At 53.5% G+C, this 16,153-nt stretch overlaps 1 protein-coding gene and 1 pseudogene across 1 annotated transcript; both read left to right on the forward strand.

The window, feature by feature from the left end:
* LOC127200182 (uncharacterized) overlaps nt 1–5,494 on the forward strand; it is a 21,531-nt pseudogene extending 16,037 nt beyond the window's left edge.
* LOC127199915 (sarcoplasmic/endoplasmic reticulum calcium ATPase 3-like) lies at nt 5,371–15,623 on the forward strand. Its single transcript, XM_051157901.1, has 3 exons — nt 5,371–5,659; nt 15,137–15,154; nt 15,301–15,623. Exons 1-3 carry the CDS (start codon nt 5,542–5,544, stop codon nt 15,513–15,515), a joined length of 351 nt encoding a protein of 116 aa, XP_051013858.1. The 5' UTR covers nt 5,371–5,541; the 3' UTR covers nt 15,516–15,623.
* The last annotated feature ends 530 nt before the right edge of the window (nt 15,624–16,153 follow it).

Raw genomic sequence — 16,153 nt, forward strand, 5'->3', positions numbered from 1 at the left:
AGGGAGCAGCTAGAGGAGGAGATAGGAGATGTGGGGACTCCTGGGAGGACCATCTCAGAGACAGAAAAAGAGGATATGAGGGTGGTTCCAGGCCAATGGGCTGATACCAGGAGGAGCGATGGAATATGCCAGAACATTCAAACAATACACCCAGGGTAGGGAAGGGTACCAGATGACTTAGGGGTCTCCCACTCTGAACCCCTGCCTGGAATCAAAGGGCTTGCCACCTGTACCCCCAAAAGTGGCTAACCAAGGGGAGGCCTGGGGCTTAAGACAATAGACTCAGCCAGATGGTGACACCCACCTTTAATCCCAGCACTAGGAAGGCAGAGGCAGGAGGATCTCTGTGTTGGAGGCCAGCCTGGTCTACAGAGTGAGCTCTAGGACAGCCAGGGCTACACAGAGAAACCCTGTCTCAAAAAAAAAAAAAAAAAAGAAAGAAAAAAGAGTCAAAGCAGTGCTCAGCAGTAGGGCTGAGGACACCTGAGGTGTCTGCAATGAGGTGCTTGTGGACCCCACCCCACCCCAGAAAAAAAATGGTAAGGTTCTCAAGCCTGTGAGCCTGAGTGGATTTTGTTTGGATTTTGTAAGGCATACCTGGGGTTGGCCCCAGCCTCCTGAGTGCAGGGACTAAAGGAATGCACTATCCCACCTGTGTGAAGGGACCAACTCTAAAGAGTTTAGTGCAGAGTCTGGCTGTGGTGCAGATACTCCTCAGCCGCCCTGATGACAGCTACATCCCTGCCTGGTGTGGAGGCTGCTCCCATCTCAAGGCCTTGGGTCTGAGCTCTGCTGCATCTAAGAGAAATCAGGGCTGTGGCCCCAGTGCCAGCCATAGAGCTCATGTGGAAGGCCTTTCTCCCCAGGAGCCATGTTTTCCATCTCCTTCTGTGGGAGTTATGCACTAACAGTCGCCTCAGGTCCCTCTGCAATTCCCACTATCATTTGGGTTAATTAATCTTAGTAAGTCTGTGCTGAACACATCCTGGTTCCCAACCCAATAGGTAGCCCCTGATTCTACCAATGCCTGTCTTCTACGTCCAGATACCAGAAGCCCCAGTAGACCCCTAGCTGGCATTTTACTGCCTCATGGGAGTGAAGAGACAGACTGAGCTCAGGCAGATCAAGGTACTCTTACGGCTCCATCAGACAACCATCTCTTTGTAGCACTGGGGATCAAAGCTGGGCTTTGGCTGTGTGGTGGTGGCACACTTGGGAGGCGGAGGCAGGTGGAGCTCTGTGAGTTCAAGGCCAGCCTGCTCTACATAGTGAGTTTCAGGACAGCCAAGGCTACACAGAGAAATCCTGTCTTAAAATCCAAAAACAAAATGAGTCTTTGCACATGTCAGCAGGTGCTCCACCATTAAAGTGTGTTATTCAGGCCAGAAATACCCCATCTCCTCTCTGCTGTGACACCCTCTTCCTCCTCCTCTTCTCTTTCCTCCTCTTCACCTCACATCATATAATTCAGCTGACCTCAAACTCCCAATCCTCTTGCCTGGGGTGTCCTGAACCCTAAGTTTCTGAGCCTGTCTGTGTTGCCGTGTTATCCTTGTAGCAACAAGCAAGATGGCTGCCAGCCCTCAGTAGATGACAGAGTGAAAATGTTCCCCCCATGTTTTAACAACATAAGTCAATATATCCGGTTAGAGGTGTTCTAGTCAATGCCACCTCTGAGATAACCAATCTCTGTGGCCAGGGAACTAAAGGTATCTCGTTGTCTAGGATCTCAGAAACAAGATCATTTCTAGGGCAGCCAGAGAATGGGAAGAGAAAGAAGGGGGCGGTTCTCAAGATGGAAACCAAAGAAAAGAGGATGCTGGTTGTAGGGCCCACTTCCTGGACTCTGGGAGTGGGCCGTTATGTCCATGTGTGGCTGAGAGCATTACCTTGTCCTCCTTCTCTTCTTCCTCCTTTCTTCTAAGCATAGATATACTACATTTCCCAGCTCCTCTTGCGGCTGAACTACAGCCTGTAGACTTTAGGAGTAAATGACATCATCACTCCCCAGGTCTGGCTGACGAAAACCTCCTACGACTGGGACCGTGTTCTTTCTCTCTCCTTGGCTCCATGACCTTGCCACCACAATGAAGAAGGCAGAGCCACCACAAAAAAAGCGCTTGTGTCTCAGGGTCGCCAGCCTGCTGAGTGTTCAGTAGGCCGCATGCTCTGCACCATCAGAAGCAAACTTTTGTCGCCTGTAGCCCTGATGTCTTTATTTTGGGATGTCTTTGTTGTGGCAGTTGACTTACCCTGACAAATGCTCCTGAGTAAAGTGAGGCCCAGAGCTGCGAAGCACCTTGTCCGAGGCCACACAGCCTAGAAGACTTGAAGCTCCTTGCCTCAGAAACCAAACCAGGTTGGGCTAAGCACTCGGGAGGAAGAGGCAGGTGAATCTCTGAGTATGAGGCCAGCCAAACCTACACAGAGAAACTTTGGCTCAAAAACAAAACAAAAAAAAATCAACCAACAAAACAAACAAACAAACAACAGAAAAAGACTACAAATGTCCAGAAATCTGTTCAAATACAGGCATGTCAATAGAAGGACATCACCTCAGGCCCCACGAACAGGGTGCCTCCCCGTCTCTCTACCCCACTCTCTCTCCCTCTCCCCACTTTCTGGATCTTTCTTAGCTCACTGCTCTCCTGCACTTAACTTTCCCTGCTTTTCCACCAGACACAACTCTGAGCCATACCCTCATGACCTCTGCTCTGAACACTGGTTCCCTCCTGGTAGGACCTCGGGCCTAAGGCTTAAACTGTCAGGAGAGAATCCTCTTGGCTCGCTTCATCCTGTTTGTACTGTTAGGTCCGGAGCTCTCTTCCCCTTGGTGTGTGTGTGGCAGAGGGGGTTTGGGGGGGCGGGGGTTTACAGGTGGCTTCGGCTGCCTCCCAGGAAACCCTCTTTATTCTCAAATAGAGAAGTGTTCTTTAACACCTCTCCCCGAGTACCTCAGGCCCCTGACACCCACTCGGCCTCCCAGGTTTCCTCTTTCTACCTCCTGTTGCCCTTCTCCCAGACCTGACCCCTACCCAGCAAGCTGAAGCCAGAAACTCTAGCTCAGATGTGACTCCACTTTTCTTTGCCCCACCCCCCACCCATCACTTCTCCATATTAGCTCGTGGAAGAATTTTCTAGAAAGCAAATCTGATCCTATCTCACATTGCTTAAAAGCCTTGAGGCCAAGACCAGGGTAATCAAGGCTTGTGTCCAAGCCTAGGCCCCTGATTTCTCTTCCAGACTGCCACCTCCTGCTCCCACAATGTAGTTGTGCTGGGTCTGGGTCTTTGTCTTCCACAGAAGGCTGATGCTTCTCGCATTTAATCCAAACAGCTTGTGACTGCTTTCAACACCCTCTTCATGTGTCCAAACCCTCCCAGGGAACACCTGCCTCCTCCTGACTATCCTGGCTCCTCACGTGAGGCAGCCAGGTGAGATTCTGCTGGGAAACTGCCGCCATCTGGCCTGTGGGAGAGTTAGAAAGACCTGGGACTAGCTAGGCCTGGAGCTGTGAGGCCATGACAGCTGCTGGAAAGTAGGGAGAACAGAGCTGCCCTTCGGACAACCTGCTTGTGACCATGCCACCATAGCCTTGAGCTGTCTGTCTAGGTGCAGGCAGAGGACAGAATTAGAAACACAGAAACGATGGGCAGGGGGTTGGAGCGTGTGTGGGACTTGAAGAAAGTGCAGAGGGGTGCTCAGAAGCCCTGATGAGGACAGCTGAGCAAGTGGGTACGCTGCCAGGTAGGAACCACCGTTTTATTCTGCCCATGGTGGTTTGAAGACAGGGTGGAGTGGGCTGGAGAAAAGGGTAGGGCTGCAAGAGCAAACAATCAGGCCTCAGGGCCCTGCCTTCTAGCAAACTCCAACTCACAGCTGTGGATGGAAGAGTGGGAGAGGTTAATGGGTTAATGTCCCCTAAGGTCAGCAGAGCAGGAATCAGCCCCAAACGTGTGCTGGGGAGGAAGTAGGGGTCTGCTGCTTGAATGCCTACAGCTTCATGTCTCGGATTGAGGTCTCTAGGATCGAGGTCTCTAGTGCGGAGCTATCCCTGGGTGGCTGTAGACAGCACAGTCTCACAGAGTTCTCTAGCAGCTTGCAAATGTAGAGACTGTCTGTGTGCTGTCCTGGTCAGAGGGAAAGGGATGGAGGAAGACACCTGGGCATGTTGGAGTTGAAACTTAAAATGTCAGAATAGGAGGCCAAGCATGGTAGCATACACGTGTAATCCTAACACCCTGGAAGCTGAGGCAGGAGGATTGCCAAGAGTTCGAAGACAGCCTGTACTACAGAGCAAGACCCTGTCTCAAAACAAACACCAAGTAAATAATCAGTTGGAAGAAGGCATGGGTATAAAAGCACCATTCCTTTATTGCTACACCAGCTGAGGCGCAGCTGATGTCAGAGAATCTGGACAGCCCTTCCAAAGCCACTAAAAGGCCCAACATGACCCTGTCCTCAACCACTCAATATTCGGAAGGCATAAAGAGGTGGAAGCACAGGTGAAAAACTCCCGGCTCTAGAGTGCCCTAGGTCAGGGCGCATGGATACTGTGGGCCCAGGTGCAAAGAGGCACGAACTGCCCTGGCAGCCGTAGCTACCCAGACACCGCCCTGAGTTCAGTAACGGGAGGAGCAGAGCTCACCTTCCAAAAGCTCCCCCTCTAATAAGGTTGGTGGTCTCTGTCTTCTCCCTCCTCCTCAGGCCTGCAGCCATTGGGCATTCCCTGGCAGTGCTGGTATTGGAGATTTCCCTTTGTCCCTGTCCCTCCATCTTTCAGGGTCCTGGGCACCCTAAGCAGGTAACCCCTCTGCCTCGCTCCTGCTCTTGGGGGATCTCCCTGAATCCCCACCCGCATCATTCACCTGCGGGGCTGAGGGATGGCGGGGGGCACGGAGACAGACCCTTGAATGGTACGTAACAGCTGGGTGCTCTTTACCTTTCTCCCTCCCTCCTGGGGCCTTTCTTAGGGTCTTAGAGACGCGAGTGCATGAGGAATGACCACTCAGTGCAGGACCTTTGCACACATTCAGCACCCGAGGAGGAAAGAGAGCATCAGGTGGCTTCCTCCGCAATAGACTCGCGAGTGCACTGCGTCTGCTTCCCGTCAGACCCCGGGTCCTGCGGTGCAGAGGTAGGACTGGGAAGTGGGGGGCACCCTATGGACAGCAGCAGTTTGCCCCGCCCCTAGTTCGAGACTTCCTGGCCTCAGCTTCAGTCCGGGGTTCGGTAGGACTGGAGGCGGCGGACTCGGTCCCCCGACTACCTCCCCCGCGCAGGGCGGGGCGGGCGGTGGCTGCGAGGGCGGCCGGAAGGGGTGTGGGTGCGGGGCGGGTCCCGCGCCGCCCCGCCCAGGGGACGGAGCCCCGGGCGCAGCATCCTGGCGCGGGCCGGGCCGCCTGCAGCCACTGCGGTCGGGGAAGGTCCCAGCGCGGTCATGGCCCCGCGAGGCGCCGGGCCCGGCCCAAGCGCACAGAACCCCGCGCAGTAGCCCGGAGGAGAGGCAGCCTGGACGTCGCGGACGGCCTGGCGGGCAGCATGGAGGAGGCGCACCTGCTCTCGGCTGCGGACGTGCTGCGCGGCTTCTCGGTGACAGCCGAGGGAGGCTTGAGCCAGGAGCAGGTGGCAGACGCGCGGGAGCGGTACGGCCCCAATGGTGAGCGCGGGTCCCCGCCCTGCGGTGGGGAGCGGTTGTCCCCCTCCTGGCAGGAAGCCGGGGCTCCATAAGCCTCACAGATGCGCGTGGGGCAACTGGCGGGGCCGCCTGGCCTCCTTCGCGGAAGAGGGCGGGTCTGGCTGCCTCCCTACTCCCCGTCACGATGCACCCCTGCAAACCCTAGCCCATTCAGTTCTAGGGCCTCTCTGGATGCCCGCAGCCGCGCTGCTGTGCGATCCGCGGGCACGCTGCAGGTGCAAGCTCTCAGGGACGCTAGCCAGCGACTCCGAAGCCCAGCCTATCAGCTGGCTCTGATGTCTCCCCGGAAAGTTCAATAAGGCGCCTGAGACGGTGCAGGTTGTCAGCTGTCAGCTTTGGTGCTCTTAAGCCCAGTCCCAGGTCTTCCTCTTTGTGCAACCTCAAGCGGATGTGGCTGGCGGGAGTTGATGTGGGTTTGAACTGCTGGGGCAAAGACCCACCTTCCTGGAGGGGCAGGTCAGAGGTCTGCAGGAGCTCCCTAGGAGGCTTCTCCCCAGCTGGTGGTCTTGGAGCGGTTCCTACCCCGTCTCTGGGCACAGAGGAAGCCCATGCACCCTTGCAGTTCACTGAGAAGAGGTATGGCTTCCTCACCTCCCTCAAAGGAGCATGGGATTCTCCTTCCTACCAAAAGCCTCACCGATGCCAGTAGACTGCACCCAGATGTGGCTCACACATTGCTAGGAGCCTGGAAGCAGGCATGCAGAGGTCCCCTGCAGTGTCCTGAGCAGGACCTGTCACTCCTGGCCCAGGGCCACAGCACCTGTAGGCCTGAATGGTTCAGAGAGAGACAGAGAGACAGAGACAGACAGAGAGAGAGAGAGAGACAGACACAGAGACAGAGAGAGAGACACACACACAGAGACAGAGAGACACAGAGACACAGACACACACACAGAGACAGAGAGACACAGACACACAGACACACACACACAGAGAAAGAGACAGAGAAAGACAGAGGGAGAGAGACAGACAGACACAGAGACAGAGAGAGACACACACAGAGAGAGACAGAGAGAGAGACAGAGAGACACAGACACACACACAGAGAAAGAGACAGAGAGACACAGACAGAGAGAGAGAGAGACAGAGACACACAGACACAAACACAAAGAGAGACAAAGACAGAGATACACAGAGACAGAGACACACAGAGGGAGACACACAGACACACACAGAGACAGAGAGACAGAGACACACACAGAGACGCACAGACACACATACACACACAACAGACACAGAGACAGAAACACACAGAGACAGACACACACACAGACGAACAGAGAGAGACACACAGACACAGAGACAAGAGACAGAGAGAGAGAATCCCACCGACCCCAAACTTGTATCTTTTTTGGAGAGCCTTGCCCTTCTTGCCCTTTCAGAGTTGCAATGCGCTGGGGGGAACCAGCGGGAACCACAGTCTGGTCTGGGCGTCCTGCTCAGACCAGGCTGGGAAACTAGGAAGAACCGTCAGAGAGGGTGCTTTGGGTTTGTATTGGTTTATGAAAAAACCCACCTCTTATGTAAATATTATCTTTCTGGAGCAGAAATCCTTTTTCAAAAAAATTAGTTGCTATATTTAGTTGAGCTGTGGGAGGAACTAGGAGATAAATATTATTTAATATCCCCCATTAATGACTTGGCAGTGAGGGTGTCCTTTGCCGAAGGAAGACAGGAGTAGCGCATCTGCCCTGACTCTGAGGGGGTGGAAGGCAGGTCTGGGGTCTGCAGTCTGTCTGATGTGACTTGTGGTGCTTGGCTCTCATACGAAGGTAGAGGCTCCGTCAGCCTTTAGTTCTGCCCCAGGTTACACGGGAGTCTGTTCCTGGGGGGCTCTGGCTCACACCTTCACTGGTCCAGAAGAGGAGATGAGCAGGAGAGAGGGAGCCCCCAGCCCTCTTACATCATGTAGTTTTGTTTGGTGAGGGAATCTCAGGGTGTATTGATGTGCATGATGCTGAGAGAGGACACTGGCTCAGTGTGGTATGAAAAGACATGGCAGAAAGGTTGGCATGGCGTTTCGGGAGCCTCTGCGATGAAGCTCCAAGGTCACAGTTGGTGATAGAGTTGGAGCCTCTCTTTAGGTCCCAGTTTTTCCTGTCTGGATCAGGCAGTTCTACCCCACCCCCACCCCACCCTACCCCCACCCCCCACCTCCCCAACCCCGGGCCGGCACCAGTACTAGGTGTTGGGGTTGTCTGGGAAGCAACTATTCCTGCTTCATTCCTCTGTCCGCTGAGTCCCTTTCATCCCTGGCTTGTTCTTCAGGAAGCTGGAAGTTGCCAGGTGAGCAGAGGGGAACCAGCTGTTCCTCCCTGCCTCCTGATCGCTGCCTGGGGATGGAGAGGGCTTTGGGTGTCCCCCAGTTTCTGCTCAGCCTCTGGCATGGAGCTGGTAGGGGTGAGCACCCTACCTGTGCTCTGTCCTAAGGCGGCCACTTGAACACTCTGCCTTGGCTTCCTTGTTGTGGGGCTACATACAGCGGAGCCCACGTCAGGGTTGTTTGTGCACAGTTAGTGAGGTCACTTATGTACAGTCATCCTGTCCTGTAGCCAGGAGGTGGGGCTGGGCTCTGGGCCAGAAGCTGGGTGATAGGGTAGGCAGGGTGTGCAGGCAAAGGGGACACCCCAGGGACTAGTGTTCCCCCTTCCCCAGGCAGCTATGCACCTGCAAGGTCATCAGCGCTGGAAACCACAAGGAAGTCATTTGCTTAAGTCCTCCAAAGTTTGCAAATTCTGCCTGGGGTGGAGAAAAGGTGGGGGCCCTGGGAGATCTCACCCTGCCGACTCCTCCCTTCCCTGATAGAAAACCTCAGAGACTGCTAGGAGCTTCACACAGCTATGGAACAGACCAGCCAGGAGGTCGGACACACATGAAAACACACCAGCCTTGCTAGCTTGGAACTTGGGGTTTTTCCTGCTTCAGTCTCCTGAGGGCTACGGTTATAGACCTGTGCCACCATGCTCAGCTTGAGTGATGTTTTGTTTTGTTTGTTTGTTTTGGGTTTTTGTTTTCTTTTGCTTGTTTTTCTAGACAGGGTTTCTCTGTGTAGCCTTAGCTGTCCTGGAACTTCCTTTGTAGGCCAGGCTGGCCTTGAACTCATTCAGAGATCCTCCTGCCTCTGCTGGGATTAAAGGTGTGAGCCAGCACCTCCAGCTTTTTTTTTTTTTCTTTTAACTGTGCTCAGGATTGACCCAGAGCTTTTCACATGTCAGGCAAGCTTTCTAACCACTGAGGTACATCCCTGAGGTACTTATTTTTAAATGAAAGGTTATACAAAGTATAATTTTCAAAGGGTTCAAAAAATATACAGTAAGGTCTCACCAACAAGCCCATTCCCAGGCACTACCTCCTTCATGGACACACAGAAGGGTGTGGAGGGAGTGGGGCTAGGATACAGGGTTTGTTTTTTACAGGGAAGGAGGTAGCCTGGTTGTGCTGGTCCTTTTGGCTAGAGCTCTTGGAGACATGTCCTAGGCAGCCTCTGAGTTTCCTTGTGCCTTCACAGCGTGTCACCACAGCAGGCTGCAGTTTCTTCACCCCATTTCCCGTGGCAGCTAGGTGGTTTGTGGCGTTTGCTGTTGCACACAGCATTATAAGGAACCCTCTGTCCCTACGTCATGTCACCATGGTACTGTGAATGGCATTCCAGGACAAGCTCCTAGTGGAAGTGGTGAGCAAAAATGTAGTGTTTTCACTTTTAGGCTCTGTGGCTGAGTGGCTGCCCGAGGGGTGGGGGTGTAACAGTCAACCCACCCACTTTACCGTCTAGCCAGTGGTGTCAAAGCCCATACTTGACCTGAGCTGATCTGACAGGAAAGTTCCTTTTATGGCTTTCCTTGCATTTTTGTTTTTTGGTTTTGTTTTGTTTTGTTTTGTTTTGTTTTTCTGTTTTCAAATCAGGTTCAGCATCTTTGGCTGCTCAGAAGCCATCTGACATCTGTATGTCCCTAAACAGCACAGGCCAAAGCTAGAGGCTAGATAGTGTTTGGCTCATCCTGACACAAACCCTCACCCCTGAGGACCCTTGGAGAGCCAAGGATGTTGGGTTGGGTGAAATCCCAGGAGGGATCAACAGTGCCTTGGCTGTGGCCTTGTTTCCTGCTTTCACCTCAGGCCCCAGCTGGCACCAGAAATAGGGGAAGCCCATATGCATGACCCCAGGAAACAAGTCAGTGAAGGGCATGGCAGGCACGGCCTCATGCTCCAGCTGACCTCTGGGATACCTTTTGGGTCCCAGCATCTTCTTAGGATCTGAAACTGCCTCTGTTGGGCAATATGTTACCTGCAGCCATTTTGGGCTTCACCCTAGTTGTCACATCTCCTGTCCTCTTACTGAGGACTGACAAGGGACAGTGTCAATCCTGCACCCAGGACCTCTCACTCCTGCGTACCCTTAGCAGTATGGGCTCTGCCCTGTGATGTGGCAAGACACACAGGTGTTGACAAGCCTTTCACCACCAGCTCTGGGTAGGCTGGTGTGCCTCTCTGCAGCACAGAAACCACCTCCCCCTTGGTCCCTCAGTGGGCCCCCTCAGAGCCAGGCCATCCACTCTAGGTGAACCTTGGAGACCGGGCAGAGCCAGGTGGGTTGGGCGGGCCCTGCCTGGCTAAAGTCTCTCCCTGCCTCGCTGCAAGTGACAATTTAATTGCTCTGTAAATTTGTCTTAGAGGAAGACCTTGGTGAGTGCCTGCCTCTCCCAGCTGCAACTGACATTTAGAAGCTGAAATTCCAGTTTTCAATGTTGAGAGAAGGAAGGATATTGGAGGGGGAAATTAGAGGCACAGGTGGTGCGTGGAGCCCAAGGTGGGAGGTAGGGGTACAGCCCAGTGGTGTGCCCGGCTCTGTACTCTCTGGTCTATAGCTCCTGGGTGTGGGCAGGCCCAGTCTCTGGCCTGAGCAACAGAGTAAACAATGGCCCTGAGGCAGCAGGTGGGGACATGACCGCACAATGTGGTTCCAGGGATGCCTCAGCCTGCCTTGGAGCTATAGTCTAGTGGCAGGAGGCCCAGTACTAACACCTGGTTAAAAACTGGTGTAGTGACAAGACGGGGATGAAAGCCCCCCCCCCCCCGGCTTCCTGGAGTCTTAATGAAGGGATGAGAAAGGTATATGGAGGAAAACAGAAGGTGGTGGCCCTCATGAGGCCTCTCGATGGGTTGTAGAGAAACATACACATAACATAGGGATGACTCTGGAACAGCAGGCTGGGCAGATCAGGAAAAGTCTCAGAGGCTGCTGTCAGGCTCTGAAGCTCTAGCTCTTGAGTGAGGCAGAGGCAGGGGCTCAGTGCTGTGTGCCAGGTGCTGCTCTTCCTGGTGCTGGAGATGTCGGCCAAGTCCTGCTTTGGAGCTGACATTTGGATCGCTGTCAGCGTGCCAATGTCTGATGATTATGCTGTGTCCCTCTCAGGAGCTTTCTGCCAACCAAGCAACTTTCAGTCAGCCTCAAGAGGCATTCCCATCATTACAGCCTTTATGCAGAAAGAGAAACAGATGTGGGCCGGTGAGGCCTGCCAGTGGCCTTGGCATAACAAGAATTAGATCAGGATTTGAACTCACGTCCTTGGAACCAAATTCTATGTCCTGAGTCTCTTTGTGTGAAACTCAGGGGCCCCATGCCTGGGCTGGTGCAGTGGGGATATGATCCTATCAGGTCACTCACTGCCTTTGCCCTGTGTAGCTGTTGGTACTATGGGGGGGCAGGACATGCATCCCTCAGTCCTTAGGATCCGCTGGGGACTTTTGCAGGCCTGGCATTCCTCTGTAACCCTTGGGACTTGCTCATGTGAACGAGGGAATCAGGCCTCCCACAGTCGTAGTGGAATTCAGATTTGAAGCAGAGCAGAACTGAGTGAGTAGGATGTAGTGGCCCCCAAGCCCCGCCTGTGAGGACAGCAGATCCTCTAGGACCAGGTGATCTGGGCAGCTAGATGTGTGCTCGCTACAGAGGAATAGGGCATCCGGTGAATATGCAGGATCCCAAGGTTTTTCAGGAACCAGGGAGAGGAAGGCAGGACTTCCTAAGAGTCATCACAGGAGGCCCAAAGCAGAGGTTGAGGGTCAGAAGGCCTGGGCATAGCAATGTCCCCTGACACTTTCCAGAATAGCATGGGCAAAGGGGTAGCTGGGCAGCTGGTGTGGCCCGTGCCGGCTGCTGGCGTCAGATCTGCAGGACACCTTGCAGGCTGTATGCCAGTCTTCCTGTCTATCCTCTGGACAAAGTATAGTAAGGCCATCTGTTGGTCATAGTAGATATGGATCCTGCCATTGTTGGAATTTGCCACACTAGCCCCTTTTCGGAAGCTGTGGCCACGCCATCTTTCCAGTCAGAGTCAGTTGCTTGCCAGATTAAAGTCTTCTGTGCCATGGGCAGGGGTCAGTACAGCCTCCCCCACCCCATCCCCTGACCACTGGGCTGGCTGAGCCTTTCTTGGAGTGGTTGGAGGGAACCTAGTTGTAAAAGCTGGGCTGGGTAGAGGCCAATCATTGCATTAACAATTTCAAAATCCTTCAAAATCTTAGTAGCTAGCCAGCTATGGTGGTGCCCACCTGGAAACTCAGGACTTGGGTGGCTGATGCTGGTGGCTCCTGAGTTCCAGGCAGCCTAGGCTATACAGAGTGAGACCCTATCTCATAAACCAACCAAACAAGAAAGCAGCCTCAAACACAAGCCTCTCAGTGTCCTAAGATGACAGGGTCTCACTTCCTGCTGTGTAGAGTGGCAGGTTGGTTATCTGTGATGTGAGGTAACATACCACCCCCTGACTCACGGGTTACAGACACTATAGTGGAAGGCCAGTATCCCAGATCATGTTATCCATGGTGACAGCCAGCTAGCTGCCTCATGTGGATACTTAAGTCAATAAAATTTAAAATGTCACCCTTAGCCACATCAGCCACATCCCCGAGGCTCTGTGTCTACACGTGGCTAGTGAGTGCTGTGCCAGATGGGACAGAGACTCCATCCGTATCCTCACAGAACCGTCTGTGGGACAGCGACCCTTAGGGAGCCTTGAACCAAAAACCCAGTCTGCCAACTGGGAACTAACACACATCCTTCTTTTGGAAACTCTCCTGGGCTGAGAAGTGCGTAGTTGCAGTGTGGCCTTGAGGGTGGGAGGTGGGGGAAACAGAAGAAGATGAAGAAATGTGATGGCTTTTAAAGAGTGGGTCTCTGTGGGTCAGTGACCCAGAGGGGGAGATTCAGGTAGGCAAGTAGAAAAGAGGAGCTGGAAGGAACCCCTAGGCAGGCAGAATGCACCTGCAAACTAGAACTGGTGTGTGTGTGCCTGTGACATATGTCCTGTCCCCAAGCCTGATCCTTGATCCTGCCCAATGTTTATAATAGGGAGCAAGGCAGCAGGGCGTGATGGGTGGGGGCTTGTCTCACAGCAAAAGACCAGAGAGACAGCATGAGGAAGTCGAGCTGACTGCTCTTCTCTTGGCCATGAGTTTTAGTAAGGTAAGAGACTGCTGGGTAGAGCCCAGGAGAAGCTGTTGATACGTGCTGTGGGGTGGGCACTGCTTTGTTTGATGCAGGGCATGGCTAAGATGACCTCTAAGGAACTCTGCTCCATTGGAGAACTGGCCCAGAAACCAGGCCTGGACCTCCCCCTACCTTTCCTGTTCACTTCAGTTAAATAGATCAGAAGGGAAAGTCTGTTTGATTTTAATCTCAATGCAGGACACTGGAGATTACATTTTCCGTGGAAAAATGTCAGCCATTGCCTAAAATAGGACTTTAGAGAAAACGCTAGAAAGTGTATTTTTAGGTTATGTGTTTTCCTCTTGGAGCCCTGGGGCCAGTGGCTGCTTGCTGCTGTCCACAGCTCAGCTGACAGGTGCAGACCCCAAACTTCCCTGGCGCATGGTTTGGGGAAAGAGTTCCCACAGGAAAAAAGAAATATCTGTGTGGCCAAAAACATGTGGACAGATGTGAGGAACTAGACCACGGTCAGGAAATGGAAAGGGGAGAGTGGGAGTCTCAGAGTCCTGGGTGCCTCCGAGGCTTCCAGCCTATGAGTTGCCGAGGGCAGAAGGAGGCAGAGTTCAGAAAGACTGGCTGTGTGGGGGCTTCGGCCAGCTTCAGCCGTGGGAGTCCATGAGAGCTCCAAGTCTGGGGGGCAGCTCCTGCCACGGGCACAGCTCAACACAGAGACTGACTTGCTGTGGCACTTGCTCCAGCTGTTTGTCCACTCTTAACCTCTGTCCTTATATATGTGAGCTAGGCCTGCAACCTCCTCCACGTGCCTCTGTTGGGAGGCTGCTAGGAAAAGTTTGGCAGAGGGGCTGGAGAGATGGCTCAGCAGTTAAAAGCACCGGGCTGCCCTTGCAAAGGACCCAGGTCCAATGTCCAGCACACACTGTCTGTAACTCTAGTTCCAGGAACTCTGACGTCCTCTTCTGGCCTCTTTGGGCAGTAGGCATGGATGTGGCACACAAGCAACACACTTACACATAAAACATAAAAATTAAAAGTAAACTTTTTTGTTGTTGGTTTTTTGAGACAAGGTTTCTCTGTGTAGTCTTGGCTATCCTGAACTCACTTTGTAGACCAGGCTGGCCTCGAACTCACAGTGATCCGCCTGCCTCTGCCTCCCAAATGCTGGGATTAAAGGCATGCGCCATCACCGCCCGGCTAAAAGTAAACTTTTAAAAGAAGTTAGGCAGGTAAATTGAGGCAGGTGCTGCTAGTGATTAGAGACAGCATTCTTCACAGTGTTGTGTGGGAGTGGACACACGAGGGCCATCGTCCTTGAGTTGACCCCTGGAAGGACCCAAACATGGCTGGTTCCTTGATGTTTAGAAATCCTAGGAGTGGCAGTTGGGAGGCAGAGGCAGACAGATCTCTATGAGTTCGAGGTCAGCCTGGTCTACAAAGTGAGTCCAAGGCTACACAGAGAAACCCTGTTTTGAAAGAAAGAAAGAAAGAAATCCTCAGAGTGTGCAGGGAAGCTGGGTGGGTGGGATTCCGAGGTTGTCTTTTCCTTGGCATCGGGAGGAGCAGATAGATTGGAGTCAGATAAGCATTGAGAACCTGTTAAGCCTGCAGGGAAGCTCCGGTCAGGGTTGGCAGCCATACAAGGAAGATCCAAGCCATGGGGTTGTGGGAACTACAGACTCTGTGACCTTGAATTCTTTCTCTTCTCCAGGCTTCAATTTCACTTGTATGACAAAGGGAGGGGCTGGAAGCCCCTGCTTCCCCTCTGGTCTCATTGTAAGGGCAGCCAGGCCACACTAGACACTTAACAGAGTCGGGTGGTGTAAAAGGTAGCTGTTGAGCTTGACTCTGTGACCTCAGAGCTAGGAAGACACGTGAGACACTATGGTGGGCCCAGTGTGTTCCATAGGAAAGCCTTCCAGACTCCAGAAGGTCCTAGTAGTAACCAGTCTCCTCTCTCTCTTCCTGTTGCTGTGGCTGCCTGGATCCTAAAGAGCTCCCTACTGAGGAAGGTGAGTGGTGGGCTGGGGAGGCTGCAGTCAGGCTGTGACACCCTGACTAACAGGGCGAGGGTCCCTAAAAGTCCCTAGTTCTGAGTGGGGAGGGTGATGAGGGTGGATGACCAAGGACCCGGGCCTCACACTCTCTCCTGTTCCAGGGAAGTCCCTGTGGGAGCTGGTGCTGGAGCAGTTTGAAGACCTCCTAGTACGCATCCTGCTGCTGGCGGCCCTGGTCTCCTTTGTAAGTAAGCCCTCCCTGCCGTCCTGTGAGCCAGGTCCTGCCCGTCCTCAGAGCCGTAGGCTGCTCTCCTCTCAGACATGGACACTCCTCAGGCTTCAGCTGCCCCACAGTGAACCCCTGCCTCCCACCTGAATCCCTCTAATCCATTAATGGCCTGGTGCGGATGGCTTTCCAAGCCCCAAGCCTGCCTGGCCTGTCCCTGCCCTGGCCAGGGTCTGTCAACCTCAGCATCCTTGACATTTGAACCAGATGGTTCTGGGTGGGGATGGGAGTGGTCTGATACACTGAGCATCCCTGGCCTCCCTATCAGATACCAGCTGCACCTCCCAGTGACAATCAAATGTGTCTTCAAACATTGCTACATGTCTGTGTAAGGGCCAGACTCCCTTTGGGCCCTTGGTCCCTTCTTGGATTCCTCAAACAGACTTTAGCCTCTATCTTGGCTTCTCTTTCTCTCTGCCTTTCACATTCTTGCCATCTGGACCGCCGTTTCTGGGCCCAGAGAGGGAGGTGGGGAGGGAGACAGTGACTGTCCTCCATGGCTGAGCAGCAGACACAGGCCAATGCAAGGTGCACAGGTCTGATTCCTGTTCCTGGGGAGGAGACTTCATCTTGGTGACTCAGAGTGTGCAGCCCCATGGGACTGGCTGAAACTGGCTCTTCCTGTCCAGTGGTGATTGGCTCACCTAGTAACTGTCCTTGTGAAAACTGGAACTCTTACAGAAGAAAAATCCCATCCATGTCTAAAATGGCAAAGATGAAGGGATGCC

Source organism: Acomys russatus, chromosome 16 (genome assembly GCF_903995435.1).
Source record: "Acomys russatus chromosome 16, mAcoRus1.1, whole genome shotgun sequence".
Classification (NCBI taxonomy): domain Eukaryota; kingdom Metazoa; phylum Chordata; class Mammalia; order Rodentia; family Muridae; genus Acomys; species Acomys russatus.

Bases quoted from the DNA above. Each gene is read 5' to 3' on its own strand.
- LOC127199915 (XM_051157901.1), top strand. From the start codon at position 5,542: ATGGAGGAGGCGCACCTGCTCTCGGCTGCGGACGTGCTGCGCGGCTTC.